Raw genomic sequence first — 27,847 nt, forward strand, 5'->3', positions numbered from 1 at the left:
CTTGTTTTGCCTCCTTTATGTTTTCCTGCTCCAAAGTGCGGTATGCTGCTCGTTTTACTTCCTTTCTGCATTACTGGGTATGCGAACCACGTGGCTGGGAACAAGGGTAAACAAAAAGGGTCTTCGTTGAAACAAGTATGGTTACTGTCCCCCCCTCTTATTAACTGCCGCCCTGCAGCTGGTGAAGATCCACTGGGGCTGCGAGGAACAGGACCCTGTGGGCAGGGTGCTCTTCTACACCAAAGACCGGCCCGACCGTGCCCTGCGGGTCGACCAGTTGGCCCCGCCTGCCGTTTCCATGCTGCCCGCCAGCTTCCAGGAGACCCGCTGGCACGTGCTGCTGCGCTCTGCTCCTGCGGAGGACCTCGCAGAGGCCATCCGGCTCTGCTCACAGGAGTTCCGCACCAACGGACGGCCAACGTGAACCCCGCAATGGTCATTCTTTCGCGTAGAAGATTCTAAGAACAGTCAAAGAAAGGAGCGTCTCATTGTGGCAACGTCCGATTCTACTCGTGGGAGCTCTTCACCTACGGGCGCCTGCTGGGATCCTCATGACGGTCGTTTTCTCGTGTGGAGGAAGCCGGGACCGGACGGCACTTTGCTGCTTCGACGCAACAAACATTTTCGGTGTACTGGCAATGCAGCTATTGCATTTTGTTTCGTCTTACGACGGGCCCCGGTGGATGCTACAAACCATTGGAGCCCATCCAACGTCGTGTTGACCTTCGGGAAGGACACGGCAACGTGCAAGGCACGTAGAGTCACGGGAGAGATTTGCGGCACCGGATTGGCTTGTAACGTCTGCCGCAGTCTGTCGTAAGAGCGAAACAAACTTTAGAGAGAATAAGAAAAGGATGTTCTCAAATGCCCAACCGGCAGTAAGGGCTGGCCGCCCTCGACTGCGCACGGTTCGAGCTCGCACGACACAGTCGAGTCTTCGTCGAAGGCACGCTGCTTGTATATCGGTAGTCCCCGGAAGCGAAAGACCTCAAGTTGGCGACAAAAAGAGTGTGGTGTGGGAACTGCAGATACTTCGCATATCTACAGGGCGTCTCAAATAGCGGCCAGGCTCTTTAAATTGACCGCAAAAATTGGCTTCTTAACCTGTCGCGCTACGATTTTGTGCAGCATTGCCCACAGGTGGTGCATTTTTTCTATAAAATTTGCAATAAGCGAACTTACCTGAGGAAAAAGTAAAAAAAGAAAAAGGCTTAACCTCTATGGAGATGCAGCGAAGCCACCGGTCTTCAAACTATAGGGTGTTGCTTGGCACGGGAGAGAAGAAATGGTGCAAGCGGTCACGACGCCAATTGTTGCCAACAGACAAGCATACGGCACTGAGAGCAGGCGTCAAATATCAGACAAACTTTTCGACTCAAAAGCGGCATGAGCTTTTTCGATGTCAGTTGCCAATGCACGATTTTATCATCCTTACGAGAAAAACGCACTGAATGGACAGACAATAGATTAAAAAATGGTTTGTCGGGTTATTTTGACTGTTTTTTTCGGGGTACCTGTGTCGTCTGCTTTGCAGTTCCTTGTAGTTACCGCACCCGTTTTGGGTTATGCGTCTGTCGCCGCCTGCGGAACCCACGCTGCTTTTGAGTCGAAAAGTATGTCTGCTATTTGATGCCGGCTTTCGGAGCCTTATGCTCGTTCGTTGGCGGCAGTTGGGGTTGCGACCGCTTGCGTCATCTCGTCTCCCGTGCCAAACGGCGCCCTAATGTTTGAAGACCGGTGGCTTTGCTGCGTTTCCATACAAGTTAAGCCTTTTTCTTTTTTTTACTTTTTCCTCAGCCAAGTTCGCCTTTTGCAAATTTTATAGAAAAAAATGCACCATCTGGGGGCAATGCTGCACAAAATAGTACCGCGATACGTTGAGAAACCGGTTTTCGCATTCGATTTAAAGAGCCTGGCTGCTATTTGAGACACCCTGCATGGACAGGGAAGGGTGCCCTCGACATCTGGCACGAGCTCCGTGTTATGTGATCTCGAGAAGTTGCAACATGCAAGAGCACGCATGGTCCGATGAAAGCGAGATCGCCCCCAGTTCAAACTTGTCAGTGAGTGACAACAAACAATTTTAGAAAGCGCTGGTTTATTACAACGATATCACTGATGCATGCTGGCCAGAAGTTCTGACTAGGTGTGTTGTTTGTTTTTTTTCTTTTGCCAGCTGGATGCTGCAGTGACCGTCGAAGACTATTTCTTGTATAAGTTGGCACAGTGTAGTTGAGGTGGCACCACACCCCTAAATTTCCTCGGCTGAAAGCATGGCTGGTATCACAGGTGCTACCTGGAAGAGACAAAGTAGTTAATGAGAACTTTACGATAGCAACAAATATTCTGGGGCTAAGCTATAGAAATGCCAGGTATGCTTTCTGGCCGGAAACAATCTTGCTGTGCCTCCATTTTAAGTTAGCCTGTATTCAACGCTAAACTATTATCCCTCAGTACGAATTTGCAGTGCTTGGTAATGGCCCCAGTGCTTGCCCTGGAAGCAGTCTCCTATATTCGACTTGCACCGTTATTACAAGGTGTGAGACTTGCTCATTATTAACCCTAAATATGTAATCCCTAAAAAGAAGTGCTCAGAAATTGAGTTTGTTGTGGCAAAAAGAGGCTGTGAACTAAAATAAACTGCATGGGTGTTGTCTAGTCTAATAACAAAGCAATGCAAACATTGTAAAAAAAAACAAAAAAAAAAAACAACTAATAGTGCTGTTATAAATAAAGTACTTTGTGAAAAATTAGCAGGCCATTTTCATCAATAACGAAGTATACAGCAAACAACCATTTTCGTGGGCTTAATATTTCACGAATTTGAAAAATTAAGTTTCAGAAACTGACGTAAAATTTTATATTCGAGAATAGCGCTATGTTTTGTATGTATTACCACGGGGTTAGGTATTTCAGTAACGGCCTAAAATTAAGCATTTTTATTTACAGATACTGTTCACCACTAATGGGCTATGACAGCTGTGGGGTACACATTCACATAAGGAAGCAAATAAGGAATAAGGAAGCAAAACAATCAAATCAATACCAGGTATTGATTTGGTTTACAGGTGATGCAGCTATGTTGCTCACACGCAGATATTTTTGCTGTCTTGGCTCAACCTGGCATGTGGCTCTTTCTGAAAGTGAAGAGTGGAAACTATTCAACTGACAGGCTTTTAGCACCGTTTTAGCTAAAAACTGCCCTCGCAGCATTGCAGCTGCAAAAATTTGCAGTTCGGTTTCTACGGGAAAACACTCTTTGTAGGAGCCCAACATTAAAATAAAATGCGCTATGCTTTCAGAAAGCATACAACTAGAACCAGTCCTTGTTTTCACAAGCGCTGTTTTAAGAAAAATACGAAAAAAATTCATATTTTGTGCACTCCTGTTTTTTGTTGCCAGTGTCCATTTTCTTTCTTCTCCCGACCTTGTTCCCTAGTGTAGCAAAAGTGAAAAAAATTATCCCTTGGCAACGAATGATCTGCTCCATCGGGCTTGCCAAAGGTTTAATGTAAAGAGGTGCATAAGCCACAGAAACTGCAAACCAGAAAAAACAAGAACAACAATGCTGCAACCAGTGGCCACTTTAGGGGACCCAGAGACATTGAACCGTGAGCAAGGGTCGCTCGGATCCCTGCAGCTTTCGTTTCGGGGTCCCCTCAGCTCGCAATAAACCGTGGGCGGGACGCCCTCACCTGGCGTCGTGCCGGTGGCCGCCCTCTTCCCACCGCTGTCCGGTCAGCAACTGGCCTCCTGGAATGCATGACCAGGCTCATTCGGCAGTGCCAACCCCTCCCACAAACGAGTCCCCAAATTAATCGGGAAGAGTCGAGCCTCTCGAAAAAACGTAAACAGAAGTCGAAGGGGAACAAGACGGAAAAGTGAAAGTTGCTCTTGAAAAATAATCAGCCAAGCTGTTCGCTGATCAAAAAAAAAACTAAGTTAAAGATACAGCTGTCGTAATATCCCCTATTTCTGACAGGATTCGCCATTCTTTCAAGAAACAACGAAAGATAGCCCACTTCTTGTATAACTGCAGAGTACTGGTCAATGGTGACCTCGGCGGAAATGGTGTTACTCGGCCACGGCGGGAGATACGCAAACATTGCTGAGTGGGAAGGACAGTCATCTTTGACACACCATCCCTCTCTGCGATCACAACTCTTGTGGGTCACAATTTAAAACTAACATTCTTTCAACTTTTTTTTTTTTTTTTGCACAGAGGAAGTTAGTTTATTTTTTATTTTCACCCGATTTGCTTTCAATTTAAGGTGGGCTATCTCTCGGAATATTAAAGTACTGCAGGTACATTCTTGTACAAATGGGCTTAAAGTTTAGGGTTACTCACAAAACAATGACTATGTTACGTACAGTGTCGCTGGAACGAAAGGGGCAGGAAGGGCTAAAGATGTTTTTTCTTTTCCTTTGCAATAGTCACGAGGTCGCCTATATGCTTCCCCGCCGTTCCACAGCCCTTGACTCTCCGCGATGTCATATCACTAGGGATGGGCGAATATTCGGTTATTACGAATAGCCAATCGAATTCTGTTCTATTCGGCATTCACTTCGAATTGAATTTAAGTATTTGACAATATCGAATTATTCGACAATATAGAATTATTCGACCTTTCTAAATACAGTCAAATCCGACCATATCGAACTCGTTTACATCGAATTATTCCTTATATCGAACAATTTTTGTGCACAGTAATGTTACAGTGATAATGTATAGCAAAAACTACGGTTGCATCAAACAAAAATAGCAGCCTCTACCGATATATCGAACTGCGAAGAGCGCCGTTTCGCTCTGCAAGCTGGCTTTCCCTTAACGAAGGTGGCCGCATTGGGGGAAAGCCAACTGTCAAAGCACACTGGCTTTTTTTTTTTTTTTTTTTTTGGGCGGCCGCGTTGTTTGCTTGGAAGAAAAGAAAATATATCTTTTGCGGAGAGAAGGTGCTCCGCTGCCCGCTAAGCACCCGGATAGCGCTCCATCATCCGCCACAAGATCTTGAACTATGCAGATAAAACTGGCTGCGCCAATGCGCAGCTGCGGCGTTTTCTTGACTGATACCGTAGCGGAGGAGAAAAACGGTCTACTACAATTCCCTATTTTTTCTTCCAAATTGACGCGGCCGCCCCAAAAAAAAAAGAAAGAAAAAAAACAAAAAAAAGCCAGCTTGCTTTGTTAGTTGGCTTGCCCCAACACAGCCACCTGTTTTAGGGGAAAGCCAACTTGCAGAGCAAAACGGCGCTCTGCAGGAGAAGGTGGTCCCGTTATACGCGCTCCGTGCTTTCGGCATAGTTCGGCGCTAATTCGGGAATATAGAAGGCAGCGGCCTCAGCATTTTGGAGTCCGTCGATAGCGTAGGAAAATATCGTTATTGCGTATGCAATTTTGAAAAAGCAGCAGAAGATGCATTGTGTAATATTTCAGCTGAAAGTGGATTTCTGAGAGTCAGTCATTAAAACTTTTGTATCGAATTACCCGCTATATCGAACTGGTAGACGTTTTTAAGCGAGTTCGATATAAACGGGTTTCACTTACTCTGGCTTGGATTTACGGCCAGGTGGCACAAGCTTCCGACCGTTTCGTGCTAGCGAACTCAATACACTTGAAATTAACAATTACATTATATCTAATACCAAATAAGGACAAATATAAAACTATTGCTTAAACATATCTTGTGGTATTTTTTGCTTGTACTCTTCAAACTATTTGGTTCGAAATTATTTGACCAAAATCACTATTCGCTTCGAATTCGACTCGGACCCAAAATCCTCTATTCTCCCATGCCTACAAATCACGTGATATGGTGATATTGTTTAGTATGATATGCACCCTCCATAATGACACTATGCACGGACATTCATGAATATTCTCTCAGTGTCCTCAAAAAGACAAACAAAACAGTGTTGGGTTGAAGGGAGATATGACACAAATCGCCCAAAAAATGTCGCCAACTTTCCTACGTACAGGTTCACCGAAGCAAAATAAATTTTCTCTCCAGATAAAAAGTTTTAAAGAATATGCGAATAAAAAAAACGAAAAAGAAAAACAATAAAAGCTAGCAGATTCAAGCTTCCACCTACAATTTCCCAGCTGTTCGTTCTATACTAGCTACAGCAAGATCTAAATATATGCCACGTGATTTCTGATTTGCACCAGCTTTAAACTAATACAGCTACACCGTAGATGGAAACGACATTCCTCTATTCGAATTCAGGTATCTTCGAGAGTTGGCACATGCGATTTTGTGCATTTTGTGGAATAAGAAACAGAACAGAACCTTGGCTGAGCATGTTTTAAAATATGAATTGATGACTGTGCCAGAACAACAAATACTTACCAGCCATGGCAGGGTACAGCTCGTCCGAAAGAAGCGCCTCCTCCGGACTCAGGTCACAGGTGGCCTGGGTCATAACGATTACACTCGCTACACTGCCACAGTGGGACATTTGCAGTAAGGCTCGACATGTTTCAGCACAAACTAGACCCCGAGACACGGAGAAATGAAATCCTATTTCTCGGTGTCTCGGGGTTTACCTATACTCAATTTCACCTCCAAGAACTGTAGCTAAAAAAAAAAAGTACAGCTCCTTGTGGAGCATTCCTGAATTCCCCCTTTATGTAGAAAATTCAGATATATTTGGATGCATTTTAGACTAGACGTATGTTATCAAGACATACACGTTTCAAACGCCAAAAGCATCACTTCATCCTACGACAACCAAATCTCGTAAGAACTACTTCACGTGGCGTAAGGACAATATGCAAAACTTCTTTTTTTTTTTGAGGTGGAAAAGGGTAGAGTTTAAAATGTTTCCTAGCCAGCTCACCTGCATACTTCCACTTGTACACGTTGCACAAAATTACCGAAATCTGCTTGTCCTAGCGGGCGACGCGCGGCGTAGCCAACGGCGCACTCAATATCACTGCGTCAACGCAGCCCATCCTGCGCTACCTACGTCGTGCTCGGAGATTTGTTTGCTTGTTTTGCACTTTCTCAAGCAAAGCCTACAGGCAGTGCTAGCAGCACGTTCATTGTTGGCCCCGCGATTCGCAGAACGCGCATGCACTTGTGTGCTCCCATGCATTATCGCAAGCAGTGTCCGTCGTGTCCGGGAGAGCCAGTTTGCGACGTTGAGCGTGGCACACTTCAAAGTCGTTGCGACATATTTACGTGTGATTTACTGAACTTCACTTTCTACTAACATTTTAAAAACAAGCCCTTAGGAAAACTTTCCTTTTTCTGCACTAAAACACAAGCTGCGACCGCGGTAGTGCGGGCGTCGTCTGGTGTGGCCGAATTTCGACTGCAGCAGACAACACTTTTGCCCTTGCGCCGAGGTGCGCCACGCCGCCTGGTGCGTGACGTCACAATTTGTACCACATGGCTAGAGCATGTTGGTGACGACACAGAATAATGTTGCACGGAAAATATTACTTTTTTAGAAAGAAATGACGTAGAACCGTTTGTTACTACCTCAGGATACATAACTAATCAACCACGAGCTCAAGTCTCTTGGAATTGACTGGAGTTGCCCTTTAATGTTGGAAGTTAAGAAACAATATAGGGATACAAGCACGCCAGTTTAATGCAGACATTTTAAATCCATGTTTGGAAATTCATGGTGACTTTTTGCCTCCAAGCAAAACGTCCAATTCACTTCCACAAGTAGTTGGGAAGTCTTAGCACACGACTTAAGGAATTTCATTTTGATGCTTGTTAGTTGCTCCATTTCTCTACCAAAAGTAAGTTTTCATTGACTTTTCCACATATAGCAAAGTGAAGACTGACCGACTGTCTTTTGGGGGCATGAAAATAAACAATTTTATTATTATTTTTCAATCACTGGCACTGTCGTAATAGGGACATATATTAGGTTGTTTCTTTTTTTCCTCGGTTTTCATGCATTCAACGGTTAAGGCCCGTATGCAAACTTGCGACACCTTAGGACCGTGTGCCTTAAAACCACTTAAAATCTCTCGCGATGGGAGAACGCATCGTTGCCATCTACGCGGTGAGTTTGGAACTGCATTTCACCAGAGTGAATGTTTTGAGAGATAAAATGTAGCTGAGAGATTGCTGTTTATAATATGGATGATGGGTTTTTGAGATGAAAAAAAAATGATGCACGAAAGAAATAGGAAATATATGGGACTGCCATGTGTTCCAAGGCTAGCCGACAGGTGGCAGCAGTGTGTTCACTCGTAAGAGATTTACAAAGGTTTCAAGGCAGACGGTCCTGATCAAGCAGTCGGATTTGAGTGAACATGTCTTGACACCCATTTTATAACAACGGCTGCATTCGAGTGCTGATTCGTTCATAAATTTTTCTCTTCTTTTCTATGTGCCAGTTGCGAATGTTTTCTCTACCCTTATTCTGCAGACAATACTGTACCCGCGTTTTTCGTCGTTTGAAGTCCCCGGGACATTCCTCGGCATGCTAATAAACGTCTATTCGTCATCGTCGGGAATACCTGGTGACGGGCCAACGCAGCCACAGGGAAGCACTGTTGGCACAGTTCGCAAGGCAGGCCCCCCTCTCTTTCCTGCTCCGCAGGCTGCCCAGGTTCCAAAATGCAGCCCAACTGAAAAGGGGGTAGCGAAGAGAGCTTCTGGTGCATGCTCCGCATTCACAGGGACCCTTTTACAGCTTAGAAAGTCTTCGACTGGCGTGTTTAGCGTCCTCTCTTGCCCGTACACCAAAAGTGGCCCAAAAGGAGCAACAAATAGCATCACAAAAGCCGGAGTGTCGGGCTGTCGGAGGTTGCAATCCTGGTGGCTGGGCGTGAAACTCCCGACAAAAGTACACTAGACTCTCGTTAATTCAAACTCCAGGGAGCAGCAAATTCTGTCTGAATTATTAGAAGTTTGAATTATCAAAATTTATCTAAATATGGCGCAAGATAAAATTGTGATTTGCCATATGAATGGCTACACATACAAAGCAGATATATGATGCTTGCCTCCATATATGCCTACTGATCTAAGCAGGTATGCCACACAAAATACATTTGTGAAATGTATGACAAATTTATTTATCCCTCAAAAATGTTGTTTATCATGAACTGTTTAGACAGCACGTGACAACTCAAAACAAAATTAAGCGTGTTCACCGGGCCCAAGAAGTTATATGGACCACTAAGCGGGGGGCACATGTGCAATGAACATGGGCACTGCACGGCAGTTTTCATAGCAACTTGCACGGACACTGTTTTGTGGGCCTGTGCCATGCGTCCATGCACGTTGCTATAAGACGCTCACGTGAGACCTGCTTGAGCCGTTGAGTGTGCTACACCCCGAGCATCGGCGCACTGCGCAGAAGCAACATTCGCATAGGAAAGCTCTGGGAGCGTTGCCTCTCTGCAATGCACCGGTGCTCGGAAAGAAGCGCACTCAGCGGGGCTGCGAGAACAAGAAGTATGAAATACACAAAAGTGCTCTCCAAATTAAGCGCCTTATGAATACATTAAGAACATAGTGGGACAACCAAAATGTTTTAGTTTGTTTGAATTAACCAGTAGCATAAAAGATCAGAGTTTGAATTATTGCGAGCCTTGGAGTGTTGCCGTCGACCGTCAAGATGGAGAGCGACCTTCGGCAGAACAGGCGCTAGCCCCATTCCCCTCCATTGTTGCACCCCTGCCAGAATCGTGGCAGGCGACGGCACGACACTACTGCAATGTCATCAGGTGGAAATAGAGGGACCACAGTTAAGGTTGCGGTAAACACGCCACTAGGAGACACGTTCCAGGCACTATACCCATACTGGAGGTCTGTCTGCTGTTCGAAAGCTCCCAAACTTCCAAACATCGTGCTCGGACAGAAAAAAAACCCGCCACGGGTTCCTTTCTGTCCGAGCACTAAAGAAAGTACTAGAAAAGGCTCTCTATTATGGCGGAAGCGGACGAAGGAGTCGTGCGTGTCGGATGTGGGAATGTCGGCTGAGGAACGAGAAGCAAGCAACGGACACGCAAACAGCGTGTGTCGCTGGCACGAGAAACGCAGTTCAATTGACAAACCAAAGTGCTGCTTGACTGACCTGGTGCGAGTGAAGTTTGTGCATCGGCAACAACTTGTCGCAGATCTCACAGGGACCCATATCCACAAGCTGAAAAAAAAAAAAAATCATTGCAGGTAGAATGACAGGCAAGTCACCATCAAGTAAATGTATTCACCGAAGAAAAGACATCTCAATTAGATGAAGATGACGGGCATCGTTGACAACGAGACATTGTTGTCTTGTTGTCCTTTTTTTTTCAAAGTAATCCTGCTTATAATATGGAAAAGATAGCAATTTTATGTGGCTGGTAAGCCCAGGTGCCAAATAGATATGTCTAGTCTAATCATGTCATTTCCTGCAGCTTCAATGTTTCAAACGAAACAATGAAATTTGAACAGAAAGTTCTCATAATGTCAGCCCCGCAACCAAAGGAAAAGGACATGGGTCTATTCTGCGAAACTTGGTGCTGGAAAGCTCGCAGTACATTTGTCTAAGGTTGTGCGAATATTCAATAAGTAGTTTTAAATAATACGGCAGATATTCATATTCGCTTCGAAATGAACTGTGATATTCACATATTTTAAGTGTGATGGCAGCAGGTTAGCCCTGTTGAGCACACTTCGTATAGCCGGTTCACACAACGGACGGAATCACGATTTTTGTCCGATGACCGTGTACCATGTGACTTTCACGTCACTGATTCTTGCGATACACGCCTTGTTCGCTGACGTGCGGACTAATAAAGATGAGCACCTTTTAACTCGCGGATTTTTTAGGGAGATTGACTTGAAAAGCGTTTAGTCTGGCAACAATGTTATCTTTTTATTTTTTTATTTTAGATGATTAAAACAAAAATGGCACATCGTTGAGTTTTGTGCGTTTGCTGGTTCATTTTGTCGTACGATTCTTGGTTTCACGCATGAAAGGAATTGCAGAAACTTTGCCCGGCTGACGCGACACAAGTTACGGTACTCCCCCCAGTCCTGTGTCAAGAAGCTTCCGTCAAAACTTGTCTAGCACGCCGCAATAATTCTTGCACGTCCAATCAGCCTTTCACCGAGCAAGACCTTTCTTGTGGCTGTGGTGTATTTAAGTGTTGTGCACGAGTGCAGAGTGTGCGAAGGTATCTCCAAACGCCCCTCAGCGAGCCCAGAACTTTGTCTCTTCTATGCCAAAGCCTTCTTGAGCAGGACTATGCCTGTCATTGTCATGCCTTGGGTTAGTAAAGCTAGTGGCACTTTGCGGCTTTAGCTTTACGATTCTTTATCACGGAAGCACACGCTGATTTCTCTCTTGGACAAAGGTGTCACGGTGCGATGTTGGAGTTTCACGGCACTGTGAGGTAGCGAACGAATTCGGTTCGTCCTCGCTGGCGTCTGCTCGTTGTCTCCCTCGTGTGGATGCGCTTGGGAGACGGAAGAAGGACGGAGATGTCGTCACGTGATCAGTCCATTTGCGGATCAGTCCGTCGTGTGAATCGGCCATCACCGAGCACCAGTACACTGCGGAGAAGCCACAGCCGCAGAAGTGAGCTCCGCGGGTGTTGCTCCTCCGCAGTGCGTGAGTGCTTGCTAAGAAGCACACTCAACAGGGCTAACCCACCCCAAGATTTTGAAAAGTACAAATATTGTAGTCGCATGCATAGGGGAGAAGCACGCTTTCAAAGCGGGATGCTGCACGTCCATGCTCGTTGTATTTAAAACGAAACGGAAACTTTGTGAATGTTGATACCGGCATTGCAGTAAAATTTTCGAAATAAACTGGGGCTGTTATGCAAGACTACATGTTCTGTTAGGCAGAGATGCCCCGGCAATCATCATTCGTGTTTTTGTTTTAAATTCTAAATTGAAAAAGGATATTTGCATACAGCAAGATTTATAACTTCCCTCGATTAGGTATAGGTGGACATCTCTATAGGTTTAATTTTTTGTCAAATTCAATGTTACTTGCTATCCCAATGTAGGCATCAGACTTTCTGAGGCCATAGTTCATAAATGTAGTTGGAATAAAATTAGCTGGGGAATGGACAGGTTGAAACTTGGATAACCCTCAAGAGTTCAGCTGGGTTTTCTTAACACTTGGACAGTCGAGTTTTTTTTCCCAAAAGATGTTTCCCAGTTGTAGGGTTTTGCTTCCAAAGGGATAGGATATAAGGAAGGGGTCAATGCGCAGAATTTTCTTAATTATCCAGCAGAAGCACGTACAGTACTTGCAAAGTGTTCAGGTTTAGAAGCGTCGAACAGAAATACTGAAGGCAAAAAGTTGTCGCTTTTCTTCCATTTGGTTTTATTTAGTGATGGGCCAAACTTTTGCCAAATCGAAAGTTCGGCGCCAAATCTTGGGAAGCCAAACTTTTCTAAAGATTCGGCAAAAATACATTGTTACCAAACTTAACATTGATATTTAGTTTTTTCTGGCAGTTATTACTAAATAAGGTGATATTCTACAATATAATTGTATTGGTGTCGTTCTTGTGTGTTTACTGGCAATTTCAGTCGCTGCTTGCAGAAGTGGCCTGACAACGAGGTTGGGTAGTAGCGAGCGTCGCGCAGTCACGAATCACGCTACGAGCGTTTCGGTTTTGAGGCATCATCAGCGCAAGCCTGCAAGTGTGGGTACATTGTTAAAATGAAGGCAATAACGCAGCTTTCTTGCTTTCTCTGGGAGTCACCATTTTGTGCGCGAAAATGAGTGCAACGGTTGCTGAGCCTTCACCAGAAGAGATAACAATATTATTGTAAATATGCATGTTTTTCGGTTCGAGTCACTTGACGTAAGCTTTGCTTTTTTAACCTTTAAAATGCCGGTTTCCGGTGTTAGGACACAAACGGACGCAAGGGAAATGTGGAGTTAGGAATGACGGATGTGCAACGTCAAGCATTATAGTTCTGTGTTTAGCTTTATGCAGATACATGAAAGTCGCGAAATAACACTAACGAAAAAATATATTTTGTTTTTGGCACACACTACTAAGCCAAAAACAGAATTGTTATAATTGCGAGGAGTGTTTTAGAGTAATTGTCAGCCAATGTTTCAACTACCTCATTGCATCACTGAAAAGGTCAAATCACGTTATCCAGAATGTACCCTATCATTTGTCACTTGCGCAGTGGACTGTGTAAATTACTGGTCGATCTCCTCCTCTTGAGGCAGAAATTATTGAAGAGAACCACTCTTGCTCACAAACGCATAATTACCGTGTTGTTTCCTCCACACCTCGCCATAACAGTTGGTTGTACTACACTGCACGATGGTGACCGCACGACTGCACGGCGTCCATTTATTTCCAATCCATGGACCCGTTGCGTTCTCGCGCGTGCGCAGACATTTGCCGAATTTTTGCCGAACTTTTCTTCAAAAATTCAGCATTTGCCGAACTTTGCCGAATCTGAAGTTCGACAGATTCGGTCCATCACTAGTTTTATTTTGGCACATCAGCTTCCGAAACATTCCAGCAACTTCAGATTCTGAATCTGAGGTACTTTACACATCTGCTCTACCGAATGGTAAGCTCTGACTCTCTGAATTCGCCTCTGAGAAGTGTCAGAAGTCTGAATCGAAATAACCAGAGCTCCAATTGCCACTACAGTTGGAAAAGCCAACATGCAAAGCGATGACCTCGTGCGTGCCACGTGCATGTAGCATCTAATTGCAAAACTATGAATAGCCCCAGCAAAGCAAAACACCATGCAAATATAATGTTTATAGTTTACCGAAGACATGACAAATAGCAACAGTTCCCGCAGCGTGCGCCGTTTTGCATTTAGGCGCGCACTTTCAAATGTGTAATCACATCTGTACATGTAAGGTGCCGACCGTCAAAGGGTCAAGTATGGTGCAACTGTAGTGAAAGGCTTAGAGAAACAATTCAACATTCATTTAGAAAATATTCGACCCAAACCACTATTCACTTCGAATTCACTTTCAGCTCAAAATCACTATTTGCACATAGCGTGTATGACTACAAAATCGGGCAGTCCAGTGGAGCACAGCATGCAGTTATAGCTGCTCTCTCATGCCCTTTTGCTTTTCGATTAAATGTATTTTCACACAAGCAAAAAGTCTGAAGAGCACCCTACAGTATGACAGTATAACTTCCCAATTGATACTAAGAATGATCACTGCAAATCAAAGGCACTTATCATAAGTGCTTGGGGTTTGTTGTAAACAAAACAACTGAGCACCATTCACAACATTGGTCGCAGATGCAAGGACTCTGATTTTTAAAAAGCTCGATCCCTCCGTTAATTTTTTCAAAGTGATCCCTCGTTACCACCTTGAAAACGCTGGCTAATAAACCAAGAGACTAAGACATAACAAAGAGTCACAAAAACACAAACACAAGCTATATTCCGGTGAGAAAGCTTAGCAAGTGTTTGCAGGGTCAAAGTGGGCAAGGCACCTGTTCTTGAGGACTTTCGGGTGGTAGCGGTTCTGGAGAATAATCTTCCCTCCTCTGCTGCATTGGGCCACAGCCAGACTGCAGTAAAGGACGTGCAAAACAGTGAGCCACTCAAAACATGCCAGTCAACCTGAAGAGACCCCCAATCATAAGGTCTACTCTCATTCCTATTCTTCCACCTTTCCTCACAAGCATATTAACAAGATCATTTCAGAGGCACAGCATGTAAACAAAGTGTACCACAAACATAAACTCATGTCTTAGCAAGAGCTACTTTTGGTTCAAGTATAAGAAAACACTAAAGAGCCTCATAGGAAGCTATTGCCAGACTGGATGAGAGAGCTGTAGCATTAGCTTGTAGCGGACAAAAAAGAAACGCAGCCACACAAAATGAAGATTGGGGTAAAGCTGATGCATTACGTTTTGCATGCGCCGGCCCGCATTCGGCACGCGCTGTCCAATCGTAAAGATCGGCATTGTCACATAATTTCCCCTCCAGAGACGGAGTCGCTCCAGCAAACTTATTTCCGTTCAAACCAATGATGAGGACATGGAATCGTTTGCTTAGATGAGGGCGGCGCCTTCACTTGGACACGCATTGTTTAATGTTGCTCTATGTAGACCAGTTTGAGACGGTCCGTCGAAACCACTTCATATTGCCCATTAACCTTAATAGTGAAAGTTCTCTCGTTTCTCGCGAGTACAGTAGGTTCGCGATAATTCAAACTCTGATATTTCTAACTTTTAGTTAATTCAAGCAAATTTTAAAATTTTGGTTGTCCCATTATGTTTTTAATGTATGCATAAGCCACTTAATTCGAATGGCGATTTCGTGTAATCCATACTTTTTGTTCTCCCAGCCTCGTTGAGTGCACATCTTTCCAAGCTCCGGTGCAATGCAGAGAGGCAGCACCTGCGAAGCTTGCTTCCCAGGGTGTTGCTTTTCTGCAGTGCACCAATGTTTGCTGAGAAGCGCACCCAACGGGGCTCAAGCAGGGCATCATGAGCTAAGAAAATCTGGGCACCATGCAGAACTGCCCATAGCTACTCGCGCGGGCACTGTGATGTGGCAACATGGAATAGGTCCACGTCACAGCATCCGCACAAACTCCTATGATAACTGCCGCACGATGCACGTTTTTCATCGCTCATATGTCCTCTGCTTAATAGTTCACATTAGACAACTTCTTGACCTGATTAACAAACTTGTTTTGAGTTGTCATGTGCTGTCGAAACAGTTAAAAATAAACAACATTTTTGAAGGATAAATAAACTTGCCCTACATTTCACAAATGTTTGTTGTGTGGCATACCTGCTTATGATCAGAAGGCCTATGTAGAGGAAATCATCAAACATCTGCTTTGTATGTGTAGCCATTCATATGGCAAATCACAATTTTATCTTGCATTATATTTAGATGAATTTCTGTTAGTTCAAACTTCCGATAATTCAAACAAAATTCATGGCTTTCTGAAGTTTGAATTAATGACAGTTTACAGTACATGATGTGGACCGGTATTCGGTGGCTGGAAGGGGCATCAAAACAAATCTGCTCTAAGAATAAAGTGTGTGGTGTCCTGAAAGTCTTTGGTGATGAAAGGTTTAGTGGTTGCTTTGGAACGAGTGGGTGCTGGGGGAATGTTTGAAGATCTTCTCTAGTCGCTTGACATAGGTATGTATCGGTTTTGGGAAGCACTGTTGCAGCGGCCAAAGGTGCTGCCGACTTGGCTGGCAAGCAGAGCGAAGTGCTACATATGAGCTGGGCTGGAGAACAAACGAGGTCATCTTCGACGGCCACACGAACGCCAAGGACAATCGGAAGAATCTCCAACCATCAGATGGGCTCTCGGTGGGCCATAAGTTAGGGCTTCAGTTGGCGGCAATATCTCTCGACGAGACCATTGGGTTGAGGATGGTAGGAAGTCATACATATATGCGTCATTCCCAGCAGCTCGGAGAGACGTTGGAGAGTGCCGATCCGAACTGTCGGCCCCTGTCCGTGGTAACCTCGACGAGTGTTCTGAAGCATGCAACCCGCGTGCCGACAAAAGAGGATGCGACAGTTTCAGCCGTGATGTCTTGAATGGGCTCGCTTCCGGCCAGTGGTGAACCAATCAACAACAATAACGAGGTATCGGTACCCTTTGCACGATGATAGAGGTCCGATGATGTCGATGTGAACCTTCTCAAAACAGTGGTCGGGAGAGATGAACTTGGTAAGGGGAATTGCACTGTGTTGGTTTATTTTAAGCACTGGCACGACAAACACTCTCGAGCCCATTTTCGAAAGTCGATGTTCATGTTCGGCCAGACATAGTGCTCTGCAACAAGAAGCTTGAAATCCGGAGCAAGAGAATGAAGCCAAAAACTCGACGGCATAGTGCTGCAGGGACAAGTGGGTGTTGCCTGTCGGTAAAAGTGTCGCATACGACGGTGACACCTGTCGAGGAATCAGGAAAGTCTGTGAGCTGTAGAGACGTTCATGACCTGAGCAAGTGCCAGAGCTCTTTGTCCTGCTCTTGCAGCCTGGCTCCCCGAGAGAAATCTGGTAGGTGTAGTGATGCGACGAGACTTAGTGGGTCTGCAGGGATGTTCTGGGCTACTGTGACATGCCATACCCTTGTAAAAAAAATTCACCCTTAAAAGCAAGGTGTCTGACCTTTCTTGGAGAATATCCAGTTCTGGTAGTCTGGCAAGCATGTGTCAAGGGCTTGTGGTCCATGAAGATTACGAATTTGCGTCCTTCTAAGAAGTAACAGAAGTGCTTCACACCCAGTTAGGTTGCTAGTAGCTCCTGACCGAAGGCACTGTAGCATTTCTCGATGTCGGTCATTAGGGAGTTTTAGAATAGCGCACGCTAAAGCTTTGCGTACGCAAAGAATAGCGTCGTCGCCACTGCGCATGCTCCGAACGCAAACCAGGTTTTGCGCTTTGCATGCGCAATTTTAGCGCGCGCTATTTCTCGGAAATAGCGTGCGTACGCAAAGAGTCTTTGCGCTTCTCCAAGGAGGATTCGTGATGGGAAGTTGGCTAAAGCCAAGACGAGCACAGTTGAAAAAAATGGCGGCTTCCAGGATTATGTCGGCGGCTGCTTTGGCGGCGTCGTGAGTGCGACGTCGGCGGCATCCTCGCGACTGCAATTTTCAATACAGGACGACATTGTACTCGGTTTGGCAGCGATCACCGGCAACTTGATGCTTGCAACGCGCGAACATTTCACGGCGAAGGAACGATGTGCGAAGGTCAGTACACGAGACCTCTCTTGCCGAGGCGACACAAGCGGACACGACCGGTCAACCGCTCGCGTCGTGTTCTCATGTTTAAACAAATTAAAATACTACTCTGGACCAAAAAACTCGTTTTCTTTTAAAGTTACATCATTTCGTGCGTTAAATAAAAATTTGACTATCTTGGTGGCGTCGCAAGCGCGAGATGCTTAGGCTTTTGCGTCGCGGCGGAGAAACGCTATTCTAAAACTCCCCTGCGTCGCGTGCGCTAATACAATAGCGCTAGCGTGCGCTAAAATTGCGTACGTTATTCTAAAACTCCCTAGTATCCTCAAGAAGACCCCGAGTGGTTTCCATGCTCCACCAAGTTACTGTTGGACCACAGCTTCAACGGAGACTCCCGAGACGTCTACCATGCCTGCTTGTGAAAGCACCATGCTGTGGATGTTCCAACAGAACTAAATCAGCTAAAGCGGTCTTGGCAGCTCTGAACAAGTCGTCAGCCTCGAGTCCACGAAAATGCAGCTGTCTAAGAGTTGTATTGCTTAAAAATGTCTTCAAAAGATCCAAGGATGGTGGCACAATCTACCGTATTTACTCACACAATGAACGCACTCGCGTAATGAACGCACCCCCCAAGTTGGCTCTCAAAGTTTGGACTTTTTTTTTTCACTCGCATCCCCAACTGTGACGTCAAAATTTTGATCCCCCCCCCCCCGCCCCCCCCGCACGAAATGAATGCACTTTTCCATCCTGGTGCAGCGAGGTCGCGAATGCATGGGCAGCGTGGGCGAACAAAGCGCCTTGCAAAAGGCGTCAAAAAAATTAAAAAAGATCCAACAGAAGCAAGAAAGAAAAAACATGGAGAGGAGCTTTTTTTTTTTTTTTTTTTTTCACAGCCCAGTTTGGATTTTGGGTAGGGGGCACCACACGCCAGGAGATAAGAAAGAGAAGCGGAGAAGCCCTCGCCTAAGCAAAGCGTGCATAATGAAGGCATCCTGCCCTCGCCTCCTCCTCGCACTTTGGAAAGAGAAGCGGGAAGCCCTTGAAATGAACGCACTTTTCCATCCTGGTGCAGCGAGGTCGCGAATGCATGGGCAGCGTGGGCAAACAAAACAACTTGCGAAAGGCAGGGGAAAAAACAAAAAAAACCGAAGCAAGAAAAAATATCATGAAGAGCATTTTATTTTTTTTTGTACATCGCAGTTTGGTTTTGGAGTCGCGCGCCGTGTGCAAAGAGATGAGAAGTTACGTCGATTTTAGGAATAAAAGGTCCATTCATTATGCAAATTTTACTTCGCATAATGAACGCCCCCCCCCCCCCCCAACTTTGCATAGATTTTTCAGAAAAAAAAAAAGTGCGTTCATTGTAGTACAAAGCGTTGGTAAAAGTTTACCAAACCCAAGGAAACGATGTCAATCTCTGGAAGGTTTGTGTGGAATTTCTCAGCCCAAATGGAACACGAGCGAACTCAAGCAGGTAAAATTTCGTCGTGACAGTGGTCTGCGAGATGTCCTTCCTTTGTGGCTGCAGCAATTTGATGATATGCCTTTGCGAGGTCTATCTTTAAAATGATGGTGGATCTTCTAAGGTTGACAGTGAAGTCTCGAATGCTGGGTAGGGGGTAGCGGTCGGGGAGTGTGGCCAGGTTCAGTGCACGGTAGTCTTTGCGAGGCCTCCAGTCGCCGGCTGTCTTTGGATGCAAGTGTAGTGGCATGGACTCAAGGACGGTCAAACAACCCCCTCTCCAACATGTGTTCAAAGTCTTGCCTGCCGATCTGGAGCTTTTCGGGAGATAGCCGCTGGGGAACGGCATGCGTCGGCTGGCCGCGGGTGATGATGCGATGCACCACTTTGCGTGTCGCAGGCTCAGTCCAATCAGAGGACGTAGCCAGAGTCGGGAATTCTCTTTCTAAGCTTGCACACGGCATTCCACCGTAAAAGCGAAGGATGAAATTCTCGAGAGCTTACTGGTCACGGAGAGTCTGGTGGTAGGATCGACGGGGTTTCTGGTGTGCCTGTCAACCAAGAGTGTGAAGTGGGATAGAAAGTTTACACCTAGAATAGCGTGACTAGCTGATGCAACAACAGAACAAAACGTACGCTGGACACCCAGTTCGACAGTGAGGGATCTTCGCCTGCAAGACAAGGATGCTGCTGTCGTTCACTGCACGTAGGTAGCAGATGGGTGGGGGCAAAGCCCTTGTCAGCGGAACGTGCAGGAAGAATGCAGACTTCCGCTCCTTTGTCAACAAGGAATTCAAAGTCTGAAAGTCTGCCTTTTTAGGAAAAACATGTGACTGCCGGTGGGTTTCGGAGGAGCACTCGTAATCACTAGTGTTCCCCGCTCTTGTTTCCCGACCAACCATAAGGCTGCGTTCAGGGCTTTGCTCTCGAACCGAATTTGTGGTGACACGAGCAAGATTGGGTGCTCCTTGAAGAACGTAGCTGCAAAAGTGGTGCACGACTTGAGGGTCGAGCAGGGTGGGAGGAGTGTCCATGAAGAGAATGCTGTGATTGGTCGGTCAGTGAGTTGATGATGAGGATGGATAGGCTCTTGAAATAATCGCACAGGGTTAGCATTTCTTCACACGAGGCAAATTTTTGACGCTGGCTTTCGGGAGGAGACAGTTAACAAAAGTCACGTGGCTGTGCAACTTTTTTTTTTTTTTTTTAATCAATGTATTTGCTGTTTTTTAGAAGCCGCAAGAAATAGGTATGATATTTATTTTCTATTTTTACCATTGAGTGGATGACTAATAGCTTCAATTATATTTGGTGGTTGTGTCTAAATCATAGAAAACGGTACGGGACCACAAAGAAGAGAGTGAGCGTGACTCAAACCGGCCAATTCTCGATCAGCATTTTTCCGGGGGAAAGAAAACAAATTTCGAGCCTCAGATTGTTCTTTGGGTAGTTGGGCTCTCATATGTCATGTACAAATAAAAACCTTGGCGAGCAAAAATACCCTGTCAGTGTCTCTTTAAGTAAGCAAAGCCCGATTCAGTAGAAAAGTAACCAAAGTCACAGGGTTATCGAACCAAATTTGGACAAAGAGGAAACAATACTGGGGCTGTACGTCACAAAACAACTAAGGCTGTGAGCCACATAACCAACCAATCTTGTAGTGGGGAAGATCTGTCTCTAACTCTTGAAGCTCGTCGAAGAAACAACACACCGCCAACATCTTGAAGGAACCGAAAGCTGAAAGAAATTAGTGGATTTTTTTCCATGTTTGACTCAAGTAAACTCTGCTTTGAGACACTGGGTTAACCAATGTCACAGCAAGTCCCGTCTGTTGTTTTTACTTTACTTTAAAAAAAAAAAAAATGGGACGTGCTTTGAACATCCATACAACTGGCATATCTACTGCACCTTTACTCTGCTACATCAATTTGCAGCTGGTAACATCACAATAGTGTAACACTGCAGACTACCACAACCCTCACGACAGCACGGTGGCAAATGTAGATACATAGCTGTAGCTTGCACTGCCACTAGCAAATTAACAAAAACTCCAGAAGCCGCAAACTAGGACACACCAACGACAGCATGGCCTGTGCCTGTTCAGCATCTCCACCGAAGCTTCTACAACTACTTGCCGGGTCTGCAGCAGCCCATATCATTCCTTCAGCGACACTGACGCGTGGGTGGCGCAGGATGCTAAACATGGCAATAGCAGATGTGCCTGGAACATGTTTTGGACAGCATTCTTCAAGGGAAGGGACAACACAAATTGCAGGTGTCGTCTAAACAGTTTGCAGATTTATTGGCGACTGACAATGTGTCCTTTTCCACAGGGCGTGTCATTGAGAATGTGTATCGCCAGAGGTCCCAGCAAGGGGGAGGACAGTGCCCACCTGATGTAAAATGAGGTCCTCCATGGGGCAGAGCAGAGAGCAAAACTCGCAAGGCAGCTGCACTTCCTCCGGGGGGTACGGATCTGGCACGGAGCTGGGAATGTGATGGGAAATGCAGCAAGACCTACGCTTGGTGGGAATGCCGAGTTAGAGTGTACTGTATGCCAAGTTTAGCCCACTGGAAGCTTTCGTGAAACTTTACTTTCCCTGCCAATCTAATGCACTCCTCACATGCCTGACAAAAAGCTGCAAAACCGGGTAAAGCCGTTCACAGCGCAGCAGGACAGCTTCAAGCCCAAGAAGCTAGCGAGGAGAGATGGAGGCACTCGAGCCAATCTCCGCACCTGGACTCTGAGCTTGCCCTGGAGAGGAGCTCTGGTGGGGGGAGCCACAGCTGGTCGTAAGCATCGTCGTCTCCGTCCGGTCCGGAAATGTCCAGGATGTCCAGCTGCTCCGACACATGGTCCGCATCGTCTGTAAAGTGAACTCAAGATTCCGGCATGCAGAAATGAGCCCGGCTGCTGGGTGCCAGCTTTTGGGTCAGCCATCCATTTCTTTTTAAAGGTACCACAAAATTATTCCTTCACTCTGCCTGAATAGTGCCCAGAACAGACACTTCCCATTAAAAAAACGTGGAACGAGCATCAGTCTCTGCTCATGCGTAAGGTGGTGCCACCTCAGATTGAAACAAACAAGTAAAAACTCATTCCTCGGCTACATATAATCTGTGCAGCTGGGCTTGGTTGAATCCAGAGGCCACAAGTCTCGGAAGTAGCAAAAGAGGGGCAGGAAACAAATGCCGCCCAGTAGCCACTCTGGTGGGCCATTCCACGAGGATGTCCCATTAGCCCAATTCAGTACAAAGGTAACTAAAGTCACAGGGTTATCGAACCATATTTGGAAGAAACGAAAACAATATTGGGGCAAAGCAACTGAGGTTGTAAGCCACATAACCAACCAAACTTAAACAAGGCTGTTGCCCCATCGACAAGTTTGTGGCTCGTTTCAGACAGGGAAATTTTCCCAGCTATTTCAGGGCTGCTGGTGAGTTGTTCCCTAGCTTTCCCTAGATCCTCGCACTGCAACATGAATTGCTGGGATAGAGTCTGGCCCGAAACGGGAGAGCAACTCAGACAACTCGGAGACATTTGAAGCAGCAGTGGCCAATCAGGGACGCTATATTGTCAAGTGACATCCCTGTGATAGCGGTGATGACAACAACAGGCGGGGTTTAACTTGGTTCTGGTTTGAAATGGACAGTTTTTGGAAATAAATAATTTCAGAAAGTTAGTATTCTCAATGCCGTTTAGATATAAGAATATATATTTCTGGCGCATAACTGTGTTTAAATAGTGCAAGAAAATAATAATTAATGATGATAATGTTGAATCGTAGCAATCCGGTTGCTGCGTGTGAGCACAAGGGGCTCATGTTGCTGATGTTGCAACATCAGGTTGCTGGGAGAAATTTCCGCGTCTGAAGCGAGCCCTAGAAACCTATCGCAAGCGAAAGAGCACATTTAGCTGTCCGACTAGGTGCGGCATCTAAATGTTGGCGGGGCTTTCAAATTAAACTGAAACCCAACCAGCTCAATTGCTTTCAAAACTCACTTTGCAGTTTATGTATATGCTATCGAAAACGTTGCATATCAGTAAGCTATGCTGAAGGCACTGCCCCTGACTTCTGGCAAGAGGAGATTAGCATGACATCAATTTACTTTTTAAGTTCTGCCAGACATTACAGGATAGCAGTCTTTCTATTGCCACGTTCAGTCACTCTACTGAAGGCCTGCACCGCCAGAATGCTTTAACAAGCGAAACGCTTGGACGGGACAACAGAACTGGACACACCGGGCAGGGGACACTGATGCTGCCTGTCCCGAAGCATAACCAGGCGCCCACAGCCGGAGCACTCCTGAGTACGGCTGCCGCAGTACTCCAAGTGATCCGGCATGGTGTCGCTCGGACAGGACAGCTCACAAAACTCGCAGGTCACCAGCCGCTTGGCACAGTCATTCTCCTAAGACGAATGACGAAAAGAACATTTCTAGCACAGGGCATGGGCAAACACCAGGAGCCCGCATATAATGAACCTGGAAATGAAGTTAAAAAAAATATAACTCCAACCAAATCTTGAGAGGAAACTCAACGTTTTTGCAAACAGCTCGCTTTCTTTTTCAGGTGTGACCAAAAGCATGCAGAGCAGCATATAAAAAAAAAAAAATTAAAATTAAGAAAAGATTTTTTAATTTTTTTATGGAGATGGTCATCTCTTCAGCTTTACCGTCAGGTCCCAGAGATCACATGCATACACCGACGGCAAGGCATTCAGGTACCTTGTTAGGTTTCCTTGCATGTGCTGGATTTGCCATGACTCCAAGAAAAGCCTTGTTTGGATATTTGGCTGTGTCAATCCCGTGCGCGTTCACGAAGTCGATGTGATAGTCTAGGTAGGTGTATATCGCAGTGTTTGGCAATGGCACTGTGCTCACTGTCGAACTTCCGCACACCATCCTTGTATTGGTGGATTTGCTTCGGAAAGCTCTTTGTCTCGAGAATATAGGTTGCGGGGTACTCTGCACATGGAATCATGTAAACCACACTCTGTGCGCCTTCTTTCTGGGGGCCCACAAGCCCGTGTCCACACCGGGAAGGTTCATGCACAGACTCAAAGATTGTTTACAAGAATAAAGAGCACAGGGCGTGGCACACATGATTCCATGTACAGAGTTCCCCGCAACCTGCATCGGCGAGACGAAGAACTTTCTTGAGCGAATCCATCGACAGAAGGACGTACGAAAGTTCAGACAGTGAGCGCAGCACCATCGCCTAACACTGCGATACCTCAGACCATCACATCGACTTCGCAAACACACACGTGATTGACACAAAGCAAAGTATCCGAAAAGGCTTTTCTTGAGGTCATGGCAAATCTAGCACACACCAGGAAACCTAAACAGATCCCTCGGCACCTTGCCCTCTGTGTACGCACATGGTCTCCATGACCCGCCGAGAAAACTAGAAAAATGACTGTCTCCATAAAATTTAAAAAAAAAAATGTTTTTCTTATTTTTTATTTATGACGACGAGGTTAGGAGTTGCTACTGCTCCATGCACTTTCAGCCACCTCCGAAAAAAGATACCGAGCTGGTTTCGAAACGTCGGGTTTCCTTTCAAGATATGGTTGGAGCTATATTTTTTTTTGGACCTTAATTCTAACCCAATCAGGCAGATTTTTGTCAGATATGTTTATTTTCAAACCTGGAAATAGCAGGTCACTGCGCCCCTCTCAAAGGTCATGTGACACTCATCCTGTACTGGACTGGCTATGCAAACAAACACAGCTCATTTTGTTGCATTGGAACACATAAAAATACAGTCCGTTTAGGGAAATGTGTTGCAACGTCCCATACTTCCAGACCTTGGGGCTAAGGGGTTCAGGGCTTGTACAAGCATGCAGAACCTACCTTGTGCTCAGACAAGCGTTGCAGCTCCACACAGCACTTGCAGTCTGGGCAGCGTGTTGGGGCATGCGTCCTTCTGTGCTCCTCTAAACCTGACCGAGGAACAGGGCTGGAGCACTCCGGGCACAGCACTATATTCCTCTGGCAGTGCACGCTGTGCACTAGGAAGTTGGGGGCCGTCACCAGGCGCTGGCTGGGGGGGCACGAGGACAGAAGAACCACCGACATAGTACGATACGGCTGTTGGGAATGCAAAAATTAGTAAACGGAATTTTTTGTTTTTATAAACTAGTAGGTTTGGTTAGGTCGAAAACCATATTTACTACTCATCATCGCACGAATGCAGGCCAATGAGGCATATGACAACCAGCATCATGGCCTCTCCATGTGTTCCGCCGGCCTTCCTGACGCATCACGGCTTTATCAGGTATAAGAAAGGTCTCCACTAGCATACAAGTATCCCCACCTGGTTTGAGCTAATCGCCAGTCCTTTAGTGGAGGTTCCCTGATGCACTTTGTGGCACCAATACATAAACTGCCCAAACTTCAAAACTTCCACAAGATGGCTCATGCTATGCATTGTTAGGGCAACCGGTGTTCACTGCAGTTTGGCAATATTGCCTTTCGTCTGTCATTTAAAACCTTTGTTGCACTTAAAACAGAGGTTTGCTTCACTTGTGTACTTTCTATCTGAAAAATAAAAGGATCCCTGTAGCAGTTCCAGCATTAATTGGTGGACAGAAAGCTAGATGACGATCACAACCAGGAGTGTGAGGTACAGACTCATTGTAGTACTGTAGTCACACTGTGTAGATCAGGGGTGGCCAAACCGCGGCTCGCGAGCCGCATGCGGCTCTTTGCTGGTCACGGTGCGCTCGCGGATCCCTCGTAAAAGTACCCGACCCCCCCCCCCCCCCCCTCCGCCCCTTTCCGCATTTCCCCAGGAAAGAAGAAAAGGATTTCAGAATAAAGAACAGCTTGCGGTTTGGCAGCCTTCTGCCCCGATACGTACAGTTGAACCGCTTTTCACTCGCATGTTTCAACAGATCATGTTTCTTTCATTGTTCGAGAGAGTTTGCCGGACCCACCCTATACTCTGTTTCATACTTAGCATGCAACGCAGTCAAAGCTACTGGCGCGAGCGCGTGGCTTCATCTATGGTTTTGTTTGCGCGAGAATGCGTGCGAATGACCAATGAGATCAAGCCCCATACTCGTGCCAGTAGCTTTGACAGCGTTGCACACTAAGTATGAAACAGAGTATAGGAGGAAAGGCATCAAGAACAGGGACTCTCAAAAGATGCATGCACTTTGGCTTCGGGTCGAGGAAATGTTCTGTCTCGCAGCCTTTGGCACTCGCCGCTGATGCTAGTCCCCTTTAGGTAACAAATGTTCCCTCCATATCGTTTCTTGCTGACGGTCGAGAAAGCCAGGGTTTACCTCATTCATAGCTTCCACTAGTCACAGACGTTATGTTCAAGCTCACAAAAGACCGGGAACATTCTCAATGTTATTTTTACCGGCTTGCAGTTGTGACCCGCAAGCTGCTTTTTTATGCTTTGGGGGGTGGCGCTAATTAGGCAGCTGTTTTTGTTTTGCGCCCTCCCCCCCATTTCGGCGGCTCTTAGATGTTTCGTGGTTTCCTTTGCGGCTCGTAGGCCGGGTCAGCCTGGCCACCCCTGGTATAGATGTACAGCTCTCATTACGTGCACTGTGCCAGGCACAGTGTGCAGACAACACAGTGTTGATCTGCTCGCTGCACCTTTTGCAAAGTGGCACGACAGGTTACATTCATCGCTAACTCGGTCGTCTGTGAACATTTTTGCCATTGACTTTGGCAAGTTTGTTTGTCTCATCTTTTACAGGAAAAGAATACCGCCTTGAAATTTCACATGATAAAACTGACCACTTCAGTGCATACACATTCGGTATGTGAAGGCCCCAATTTTTTTTCGGCTTGTTTTATGCGTAAGATCCACTGTAGCCACCCTACATTTGCCCTTGCAGTCACAATATTGTTGATATGACATCACAGAAGAGGTGTGCACTTTCTTCAGGAGAATCACCAACATATGGGTTTGGCTAGTGGACGAAGTAACTCTGTCCATAAAGAATTAGCTCGTTTGTGAAAAGGTAGTGGCTCATAGACATGAGAAGCACAGAACATGCAGGCAGTGGCAGATTCAGAGGGGGTGTAAAATTTCAGGGCGATAAAAGGAAGGAGTGAAGGGGGGGAGGGGGTCTTAAAACATTTGATATACTGACCCCCTTGTGAGCACTGCACATGTGCAGGAACCACTTTTTTGAAGCGCCTGGCACGTGCGCCACCGCCACACTAAAGAAGCATGACTGGGTAAATAGGTGGGCGTTACCCTCCTCGTCCCTGTGTATGGTTTCGTTTCTTTTAATAAGGTTACTAAGCACCGCATACATGATCCTTTGATGCTCTGCTAATTTGTTTGCCTTCTGCTGAAGCTGCAGTCGAGGATAACATGTGCGAGGCTCAGTAATGTGCCATTGCAATCCCAGTTTCTTGCAGGTGCCGTAAAATCTACGAACGGCATTACTAGGACTCGAAAGATTCAAACCGGAACGCTGAGACGTCCGAACGCCGGCAACACAGCTCACCAATTTTGACACAGTTTCTCTTCTGTCGGCATCTCCTGCTCCGGCTGGCTCCTATTTGACATCCTGCGGGAAAATTCGGTGGCACCTTAACAAAATAAGTCCAACTCAAATCGCCAGAAGCACCGAGGTTCCCACACAACTGTACTCAAGTTGAAGTTGCTCAAGTCAGCTGAGAAAAGTTGTGTAAAGACAGACGAGTGGATAAATGTTAATGGCTATACCCTTCGTAATAGGTGGTAGCTTGCGCCATCTAGCTTAA

At 45.9% G+C, this 27,847-nt stretch overlaps 2 protein-coding genes across 2 annotated transcripts in view; one reads left to right on the forward strand and one right to left on the reverse strand.

The window, feature by feature from the left end:
• Nucleotides 1-2,243, forward strand: part of LOC120847383 (deoxynucleoside triphosphate triphosphohydrolase SAMHD1) — a 37,488-nt gene extending 35,245 nt beyond the window's left edge. Inside the window, exon 12 of the mRNA XM_040219122.2 lies at nucleotides 179-2,243. Coding sequence (XP_040075056.1) covers nucleotides 179-424 — 246 coding nt within the window. The 3' untranslated portion in view covers nucleotides 425-2,243. The remainder of the gene's footprint in view (nucleotides 1-178) is intronic.
• LOC8037628 (XIAP-associated factor 1) lies at nucleotides 2,082-27,779 on the reverse strand. The gene is made up of 11 exons (XM_040219124.2): nucleotides 27,589-27,779; nucleotides 24,965-25,154; nucleotides 23,349-23,517; nucleotides 21,843-21,972; nucleotides 21,499-21,592; nucleotides 14,411-14,488; nucleotides 10,048-10,116; nucleotides 8,483-8,593; nucleotides 6,348-6,411; nucleotides 3,696-3,753; nucleotides 2,082-2,296 (listed from the first exon to the last, which is right to left on the reverse strand). The coding sequence occupies exons 1-11, from the start codon at nucleotides 27,648-27,650 to the stop codon at nucleotides 2,293-2,295; spliced, it is 1,029 nt and encodes a 342-aa protein (XP_040075058.1). The 5' UTR covers nucleotides 27,651-27,779; the 3' UTR covers nucleotides 2,082-2,292.
• Between the last annotated feature and the right edge of the window lie 68 nt (nucleotides 27,780-27,847).

This window comes from Ixodes scapularis, unplaced genomic scaffold (genome assembly GCF_016920785.2).
Source record: "Ixodes scapularis isolate PalLabHiFi unplaced genomic scaffold, ASM1692078v2 PGA_scaffold1__304_contigs__length_218370807, whole genome shotgun sequence".
In the NCBI taxonomy this organism is placed as follows: Eukaryota; Metazoa; Arthropoda; class Arachnida; order Ixodida; family Ixodidae; genus Ixodes; species Ixodes scapularis.